The 9015-nt window shown below is 64.1% G+C and overlaps 1 protein-coding gene across 2 annotated transcripts in view; it reads right to left on the bottom strand.

Annotated features, from left to right (window-relative positions):
- Positions 1 to 2318: 2318 nt before the first annotated feature.
- CSNK1G2 (casein kinase 1 gamma 2) overlaps positions 2319 to 9015 on the bottom strand; it is a 41896-nt gene continuing 35199 nt past the window's right edge. The window contains exons 5-13 of one of the 2 annotated variants that reach the window (XM_068996830.1): positions 8814 to 8962; positions 8140 to 8374; positions 7846 to 7931; positions 7397 to 7481; positions 7171 to 7319; positions 6692 to 6775; positions 5102 to 5206; positions 3338 to 3444; positions 2319 to 2830 (exon numbers count right to left, since the gene is read on the bottom strand). In XM_068996830.1, the coding sequence (XP_068852931.1) occupies positions 2776 to 2830; positions 3338 to 3444; positions 5102 to 5206; positions 6692 to 6775; positions 7171 to 7319; positions 7397 to 7481; positions 7846 to 7931; positions 8140 to 8374; positions 8814 to 8962 (1055 nt within the window). In that variant the 3' untranslated portion in view covers positions 2319 to 2775. The remainder of the gene's footprint in view (positions 2831 to 3337; positions 3445 to 5101; positions 5207 to 6691; positions 6776 to 7170; positions 7320 to 7396; positions 7482 to 7845; positions 7932 to 8139; positions 8375 to 8813; positions 8963 to 9015) is intronic. The other variant, XM_068996829.1, reaches the window with a different exon arrangement.

Here is a 9015-nt window from a genome sequence, read left to right as displayed (position 1 = left end):
GGGACCAGTCCAGGCCTGGGGCGGAAAGGCAGCTCCTGTGCCCTGTGATTTGCAGCACGGAGAACTGGGGGGGCTGCTGGAGCAGGGGCGAGGGCTGGGCTCACTCAACACCGCGGGGCCACCAGAGCCCTGCCCTGGCCCTGCCCTTTGCCTGCAGGGAACAGCAGGGCCGTGGTGAACGTGAGCCCCTGGGCAAGGGGCAGCTTCCCAGCGCTGCAGACTCTGCTGGAGCTCATCCTCGGGGCCCTGCAGTGCCTGGGGGAGCCCGGCCCGGCCCGGCCTGTCTGGGGCTCTCACCCTGCCCACACGGTGCTCACCCAGGCACACCGTGCTGGGCCCTCGGCCGGATCATGCTGGGCTCAACACAATGTCCTGGCCTTCCTCCTCCTCCTCGTCCTCAGCCAAGGGCTCCCGCAGCTCCCGTACCCGGCTCCGGGCTGTGTCCTCATTCCAAGCGCTGCCCCTGCCGGAACACGGCTCCAGCTGGGAATTGCCCTCCTGCACCATCGCCTTCCTCACTCACGGGCTTTACAGGAGCATCGGCCGGGAGCCTGGGGAGCGCTGCCCGGAGCCATTGGCTTTGCTGCTGTTCCCCCGACCTGTCCCCCACAGATTTTCTTTCTGCTGCTTCAGGAAAGGCTCCTGGGTAGGGAGCCCCTGCGAGGGGCTGGGGCTGCTCCCACCCTCTGTTGGGGGAGCCTCCAACGAAAAGGGGGTGCTTGGGCAATGTCCTCAACCTTGTGAGCCACACAATGAAGCACAGAAGAATGTGTTGGGTTTTAAAGATTTTTTTTATTTTATTTTTTTTGTTTTTATTTAAAAAAAAAGCCCCTAAATTCTATGGCTTCCAGGAAGCATCAGAGAAATTGAAATGCCGTTTCTGTACACTTGGTTTTAAAGCAGTAACTAAACTCGCAATGGAACAAACGCTCTCACGTACAATCGCAGTATTTTGACTCCTCGCTGGAAGGACAGAGAGTCCCGGGCTCGGGCCACGTCCCCGACGGCCGAGGGTGTGCGGACAGAGCCGGGCACTCCGGGCACACCCTCGTGGCCGCGTTCCCTTCCCCTCCGCGGCTCCTCTTCGGCCTCTGCCGGGGCTGCTTTGAGCCGACGCGCTGACAAGGGGCCACTTCCAGTGAAAATTTTAAGGCGATTTTTAAAATTCGTTTGTTCGCCTCGCTGGGGACACGAGGTCAAACGTTGCACGTCCCCTCCCCGCCGTGGCCGGGGACGCAGCAGCAGCTGGGGCTGCTCTGGCTGCCGCAGCCCGGACATGCCAAAGCTGGGGTCAATCCCGAATTTAGGATGAAGAGGGGCCCTGGGGAGGGCACGGCCCCATGGGAGACCCCACGCCCCCCCCAGCCCCTCCACAATCCGGGGTCTCCAGCCCTCCCCCCCCCCCCGAGATGGTCAGTTTGGACAAATGTTTCGAAGCAGCCACAGATGGTCCCATCCCTCCCCCGCCCCCCCAGCACAGCCTCAGCCCCTTCTCTTGGGGCAGAACAACAGGGTTTTGGTAAAGATAAGTGTGTGTCCCCCCCCAATGTGTCACGATCAATACACACGACAGCGCACGGGGTCAGTCAGTGGGGAGCTGCAGTGCCCTGGGGGTGGCGAGGAGCACGGGAGGGGCGGGGTGTCCGTGTGTCAGTTCCAAAACCTCCAGTTCCCCCCGCCCCAGGAGCGGCCGGGCCCTGGCGCTGGCGGGAGGATGCCATGGAGGGAGGATGCCATGGAGGGAGGATGCCATGGTGGGGGATTCCACGCTGGCACAGCCGCTCCACCCCGGCGCCCTTCCCCGCCCGGCCCGGCCCCCTGACCCGGCCCCGGCCCTCCGGGAGCGGCTGCGGGGCCTCGGGGGGTCTCAGGCTGTAAAACCAAGAGGCCGATCAAGCCCTGCCCACACCTACAGCTGTTTTGGAAACATCCGGCCCCAAGACACGGCAGCACCAGAGACGAGGCTACTTTGCTTCCCCTCCCTGCTCTGCCACCGCCATTCATGGGTCCCTTTGGTCTCGGCCGTCCCTGTCCCTGTGTCCCCCAGCCCCTGGGAGTCTCTGACCTGCTCTCGGCGGGACAGGACGGCGCCTGTATTGCTCGCAAAAGTGCATCGTAAATGAACTGTAAACGCGTTTCCTCTCCCCGCCCCGCGCGCCCCCGGCTCTCCCCGCCCGAGCGGGGCCGGAGCGGAGCCCAGCGCTCGCCACCAACGGCCTGACCGAGGGGGACCCGGCGGGGGACGCGGGGCGGGGCCCGAAGGAAGAGCAGAATTCGGTAACACTGAAGATGACGGTCAAAGACTGACGACTCAGCACTCTGCACCGAGACTCACTTTAAATTAACTTAAGAGACAAAGAAGCAACAGAAAAAAAAAAAAATTCCTCCTTAGCCCACTGCTCTCGAAATTGTCTTCGTCTTCTTCTGACAGCGACGGGTCAGAGTCTGTAGTTGATCCCCATTTCAGACTGGTTATAAACTCAAAGCAAGTGACGCCGTGGGTTTTTCTCTTTTTCTTTTTTTCTGTTTGACGGACGCAGGAACTTCAGCGAAGTTGAGCTTGGTTCGAGTAAACGGCCACAAGTGGCGGAGGAAAGGACAAGCAGTTTGGGGAGGCCCCGCTCCCCACCTGCGCGTGGGGCGCTGGGGGAGCCCGTCCGGCCCGGCCCCCCAGTCCCCGTCCAGCCCGAGGGGCCGCTGGCTCCGCGGGTCAAGATCCAGCCACGGCCAGAGGGAGAGGAGCCATCGCTCGCCGCTCCGTCCGGCCCCGGCAGCTCACTTGCGACGCTTGGTGGTTTTCCTCTTCCTTCTCTTGAAGAAACAGCAGCACCTGGGGACAGAGGGGACCTGTCAGTGCCTGAGCCATGGCACGGAGGGCGCAGCAGCTGCGGGGTCAGGGAGGACAGAAAGCCCTCGGTGCCTTGGTGAGCCCCACGTGGGCAGAGCTGCTCTGGGAAGTGCCCCTGGTACACGGCAGGGGCTGGACTGGGAGCACAACGGCCACCAAAAGTGACACCTGCCACAGCAAGGGGCGCTGACCAGGGGAGTGACACTGACCATGGCACACAAGGCCGGCCACGTGGCCAAGAGCCAGGGCCAGGCCAGGGCTGTGGAGAAGGAGCAGTCCCAGATCCGTCCATGCCCCGCTGTGCAGGAGCCTTGGACAAGGTGAGGTGTAAAGGGCTGGGGGTGGTGCTGCAGGGACACCCCTCGTGGGGTGCCAGGGGACAGCTGGGCTCTTGCTCCCCAGAGGGCACTGGACAAGGCATCCCACGGCAGCTGCTGACCCCTCCTCCAGCCTGGCACTGGCAAAGGGGCAGTGAGGCCGGGGCCTTACTTTGTATCGTCTGTCACCTCCACCTCGGTGGGGGCTGTGATGGGGGCGTTCGAATGTCCTGCCGTCGGGTCGTCTGTGTTCAGCTCTCCGTTGGTGGAGCTCATCACCTGGGGAGAGATGAGTGTCAGCAGGGACAGCCAGGGGCTCTGCAGCCCTTCCCCTCCCCACAGGGCACAGGAGCTGCCCAGGAGACCACCCAGCTCTGCCTGGGAGCACCAAGGTGCCCTTGGTGTCAGGATGGTGCCCTCGCCCAGACCTCGCCCAGACGTGTTTGGCCTCGGTGCTGAGCTCTCCCCAACAGCCCCATTGCACAGAGAGCTCTGAGCCCCTCAGCCAACGCCCCTGGAAGGATCCCAGCTCCTGGGAGCCCCTGCATCAGGAGAGGGGCTTGGTGGCAGCCAGCTCCAGCATGGGCAGGAGACAGGGCCTGGGAAAGCTGACAGCTCCAAGGAGCCCTTCCCACAGCTGAGCATCTGGACACAACTTCGGCTTCCCAGCACCAAGACTCAGCCCAGTGCCCACCCTGCGGGCCCAGGCATCCCTGAGCTCCTGCCCGCTCACCAGGGCAGCAGGGTCAGCCACAGTGCCGGGGCCAGGAGGACCTCCAAGCCACCAAGGCAATGGGGAGGTGCCTGAACCGCCAGCCTGCGCCTGCTGCCCACAGGCAAAGCCAGGAGCTCCCTGGGGATGCACAGGCCAAACACTCTCCAAGCTGCTCAGCCCCAGCGAGGAGCCTCAGCCTTTCCCAGCCCCACGGAGGAGCTGCCACCCAACAGCCAGTGCCCAGCCAGCAGGGCCACGTCAGGCTACAGCCCCTGACACCAGCACAGAGACCCCCGCGCGTCACCCCCGCGGTGCCGGGCGCAGGCGGAGCACGGCAGGAGGGTTTGCGGAGCGGGAGCGGGGAGGAGGAAGGGAATGTGGGACAGGAGGAGCGAGGCAGGGCACGAGCTGGTTGGTCCCTCAGGGTGCCCAGCCCCACGGCCTGCCTGGCACCACGGAGTGCCCGGCCCATGATTGCAGCAGCGGGAGCTGTGCCCAAGCCTGGGGCCGAGCACCAGCAGAGTCACTGCGGAGCAGCAGGAACGAGCAAGAGCGGTGGGGAGGAAGCAGAGACGGAGGAAGCAGCGCAGGCCCAGCCGAGGGGACCCGGCATGGATGTCCCACCATCCATACGGGAGGGACCCCCAGGCCAAGGTAGGGCTGAGCGGCAGCAGCGGGCAGGAGGCGGCGAGGGCGGCGAGCACGGGGCTGACGGCGCGAGCACAGGACCGAGGCAGGGGGACATGGCCAAGGAGAGCCCAGGAAGGGAGGAGAAGCAGGACTCGGAGCCAGGGCTCCAGTCAAGGAGGCACAGGGAAGTCCCTGCTCATAGGAGTGGCACTGGGGGCAGAGCGATGCCCACCCAGCTGCCGTGCCGCAGTGTGGCATCCATCCATCCATCCATCCATCCATCCATCCATCCATCCATCCATCCATCCATCCATCCATCCATCCATCCATCCATCTCCAACCACCCTTGTGGCAGCACCAAGGGAGCCCAGCAGCCCCCGGGAAGCAGCACCAGCCTCGTCTGTGAGCCGTGAGCGTCCCGTTGCACCACAGGGACAGGCAGCACGTGCTGCAGCCGGGGCAGGACCCCGGGATGTGTGGCCCCGGGGCGGGGGAGCGGGGCTGATCCCGGCTCCGCGGGCGGCCACGAGGCCCAGGGTGGCTCCGCTCCCTCCCGCACCCGCCCCTGCCCCAGGCGCGTGGTTTGTGTACCTGCACGGACCCCCCGAGCCTGCCGGCTGCCAGGTGAGCTCCCAAAGGCTCCTCGGCAGGCTGCCCACCGGCCTGAGGATCCCACAACTCCGTCCCCTCGGGCGGCTGCTCGCGACAGGCAGGAGGAACAGAATGAAAAGAAACAAAAGAAAAGAGGGAGAATGGGGAAGAGAAGGGAGAAGTGGAGGGAAGGGGCGGGAGAAGTGGCAAAGGGAGTCGAGAAAATAAGACATGCAAAAGCAAAAACATGACCGGAGCAGCTCGAGTTGGTGATTGCGGAGGGCACCCGTGCAGCACCGTCCCGGCGGCTCTCAGAGCGGTCCCTGCAGTGACACTGGGGGTCTGTGTCCCCCTGCCACCTACACACACAGCCCTCACGGCCAGCCCCCAGCAGGGCCACTCCACGGAGCAGGGCCAGCCCCAGCAGGGCCAGTGGCTGTGTTTGGGAGCGAGCTGGGGCAGCAGAACCAGGGCCGCAGCCGGGCCCAGGTGACACCGTGTCCCCAGGACGACGCAGCGCTCGGCGGGGCCTGTGTGGCACGAGCTGTGCTGCTCCTCCAGGGCTCGGCTGCCCCACAGCCAAACCGTCCCCCGGCGAGCACGGCACAGCCCCACAGCTGCAGGGACACCCTGTGTCCCCAGGCTGGACACTGCTCCCACGCTCTGGGAGCTCTGTGCTTTGCTTTTCCCCCTGCTCTGGGGAAGGGATGTCCAACATGGCATTTCCCTAGTGCTGGAGGCAGAGAGCAGACCTTACTGGGAGCCAGTTCCCAGAATGAGTCAGAGGTGATCTGAAGATGTTTCCCTCTCCCTAGGAAGCGCTGCCAGTGAGAGCCAGGGCTGTGCCAGGCTCCCTGTGCTGGGCAGGAGCAGCCTGGGGAGGAGAGGGCGCTGCACCCCTGGCTCCAGCCCCTCTGCAGGTGCTCTGCCCCCAGGGAGGTTTGGGAGGACAAGGGTTTGTACAGGACTGCTGGGAAACACACCAGGTTTGCTGTTGGTGGCAGCAGTGCCAGAGACGTGTCCTGCACCAGGGCAGGACAGGCCACAGCACTGGAGCAGTTCTGAGCAGCTCAGCCCCTCTCTCACACAGCTCTTCCCAGGCTCCCTGTGCCCAGCCCACTCCCAGAGCAAAGGCAGCCCCAGCACGGGGCAAAATGTTGCCAAGCTGCCCCACCAATCCTGCCCTCCCTTGTCCTGTGTCACTGTCCCATCGATGGAAGGGCACCACGAGCAGAGCAGCGAGTCACTCCGTGGGGACACCGTCCTTAGCAGAGGTGGCTCAGCCTGCACCAAGCACTCTGCCACACTTCAGGCTGGACCCTCACCAGCTGATGTCCAGGCCTGGCACCCCCAGTCATGCTACAGCCCCCACAGTGCTTCCTCCCTCTTCTGCCAGGGGCACTGCCCTGGGCTCCTGGCACGCCACAGACCCAGAGCTGTGGGAGGGAACTCTTTCCACAGACAGCACTGAGTGAAAACGATGCTCCAGCCCCTGCCACCACCCCTGCTGGGCTCCATGTCCCTGGAGCTGCAGCCCGAGCTGCCCATGCCCATGGCCCCGTGCCCCGGCCGGGCTGTGCCGTTGCTCACCTGGTGTTTGGTGTGTGGCTGTGCTTTGTCTCTGTTCGAGGGCTGCACCTGCACCTCGCTGTGCATCGTGCCAATGGGGGTGGGCTGGGGGCACAAGGACAATGTCAGTGCAGCACGGAGCCCTCCCAGCACCCTGTAGCCAGATCCAGCCTCTGGCCAAACATGCAAAACCCCCAGAACCAGGGCCTGATCCCAGCCCCTACCCCCACCCCAGCAGTGCCATGCTTGGTATCTGGCTGCAGCAAGTCCATGGAATGTGCCCATGGCAGAAAGTAAGGTGCCAGCTTGGCTGCTGGGGGTCCCCTTGGTTCCAGGAGCCTCAAATTCCCATGTCACAGCCCTGAAGCTGGTGACCGGTGAGGAGGGTGGAGCTGATCCCTCGGACACAGTGTGTGGCAAGGATGGCTGAGAGCCACATCCTCCCTGGCTGCTGCCACCGACCCCCCTGCCCCTCCTCCCTGGGGTCCCTCAGCACTCACCAGAGGTTTCCCTGCCCAGTCATATTCGTAGTCGAACACGTAACCGTTCCTCTCGAACAAGTCTGTGAAGAGCTTCCTCAGGTAGTCATAGTCGGGCTTCTCGAAGAAATCCAGCCGCCGCACGTAGCGCAGGTACGTGGCCATCTCCTCTGCGGGGACACGGGGGCTCAGGGGGACAGGGGACAGGGGGCTCAGGGCTGGGGGCTGGGCTGGGCAGTGCTCTCACCTGGGAAGTTCTCACAGAGCACCTCCACTGGGGTGGCTCTTTTGGTGTCACCAATCTTCTGGTACCTCTCCTTTAGCGTGTCGGCCTGGCGGGACAAGGAGGGTCAGCACGGGGGAAGGCACTGGGTGCTGTCACACCGTGTATGATTTCTTGGACCCCCTTTCCCAGGTAACTCCTTCCCAGGGAATTCCCCGCCCAGGGCAGGTCTGGAGGGCAAACCCCAGGGTTTCCAGGACAGCCACTGTGAGAGCAGCTGAGACCCCCACACAGTGGGGGGACACAGGGAGACCTGCAGCTGCTCAGCACAGCAAGGGCCTGGCATGCAGCTCAGAGCTGGGGGGATGCCAACCCTCCAACACTCCAGGGGCCAAACCTTCCCCCTCTCCAGGCCAGGGCAGAGCCAGGCCCACAGGCAGCCGTGCCCAGGGGCAGCAGGAGCTGGCAGTTACCTTGAGGCCTTGCCAAGGAAGGCTCCCACGGAGGAAGTACATAAACATGTGCCCTAATGCTTCCAGGTCGTCCCTGCGGCTTTGTTCTGCATGGAGAAAAAGAGACATGGGTCAGTTCCCACTACAGCCACTGGCCCTGTCTCCCCCACTCCAGGTCCTGGAGCACCCCATGTGTCCTGCCAGCACCCTGAAGAGCAGGAGAGGCAGCTTGTCCCCAGCCCCACCTCTGGCACCCCTGCCCTCCAGTCCCTCCCCTCAGCCAGGGGGCAGGGCTGGCTGCCTGTGCCCACACACCTTTCCCCAGGTGGGTGTTGATGCTCATGTAACGCGCTGTCCCTGTCAGGCTCTTGTGCTCTCGGTAGGGGATGTGTTTTTTGGTCTCGGGGTCAATATACTCTTTGGCCAGGCCAAAATCGATGATGTGGATGGTGTGCTGCCGCTTGCTGCCCGGCCGCCCCACCAGGAAGTTCTCTGGCTTGACATCTCTGTAGATCAGGCTTTTGGTGTGGACATACTCCATCCGTGTGATCTGGGGCAGGAGGAGACATCAGTGCCAGAGCAGAGACCCACCCCGTGTCCTGCACGCTCCTGCCCTGGGCCCTGCTCCGGCCGCCTCGCCCCTGCTCCCCTCAGCCTGGCCCCAGCCCCAGGGACGGGCACATCGGCTCCTTCCCACCATGGGAGACAGCCCCAGGCCAGCACCTTGGGCACAGCGAGAGGCTCTGGGCACACAGATGCTTGTCTGGGCTCAAAGAGTGGCTGTGAGGGGGAGAAGAGCCCTCCCTCAGCAGGGAGGGGGTGAGATATGGGTGAGCCGGGCTGGGATGTGCCAGCATCCTTCTCCCATTCCCTGTGGGATGCCCGTGCTGCCTAAGCATGGTGCCCACACATCCCCTGCTGCCCGGGGCAGGCAGGGGGGCCAGGGGAGCTGTGCAGGGCTGCAGGGGAGGTGGAGGTGCTGCACTCACCAGCTGGATTGCGATCATCAGGACGGTCTTGAGCGTGAAGGTCCGATCACACAGATCGAAGAGATCTTCCAGGCTGGGTCCGAGCAGCTCCAACACCATGGCGTTGTACTTCCCACAGGGGCCAAAGTAGTAAACCTGAGGAATTCCTTCTGCAAGAGATGGAGCAGGGGCTGTGCAGGGCTGCAGCAGGGCCATGGTGTCG

Source organism: Aphelocoma coerulescens, chromosome 28 (genome assembly GCF_041296385.1).
Source record: "Aphelocoma coerulescens isolate FSJ_1873_10779 chromosome 28, UR_Acoe_1.0, whole genome shotgun sequence".
NCBI classification, from domain to species: Eukaryota; Metazoa; Chordata; class Aves; order Passeriformes; family Corvidae; genus Aphelocoma; species Aphelocoma coerulescens.
The sequence above is the reverse complement of the archived record's forward strand: the minus strand, read 5'-3'. Positions and strand labels throughout refer to the sequence as shown.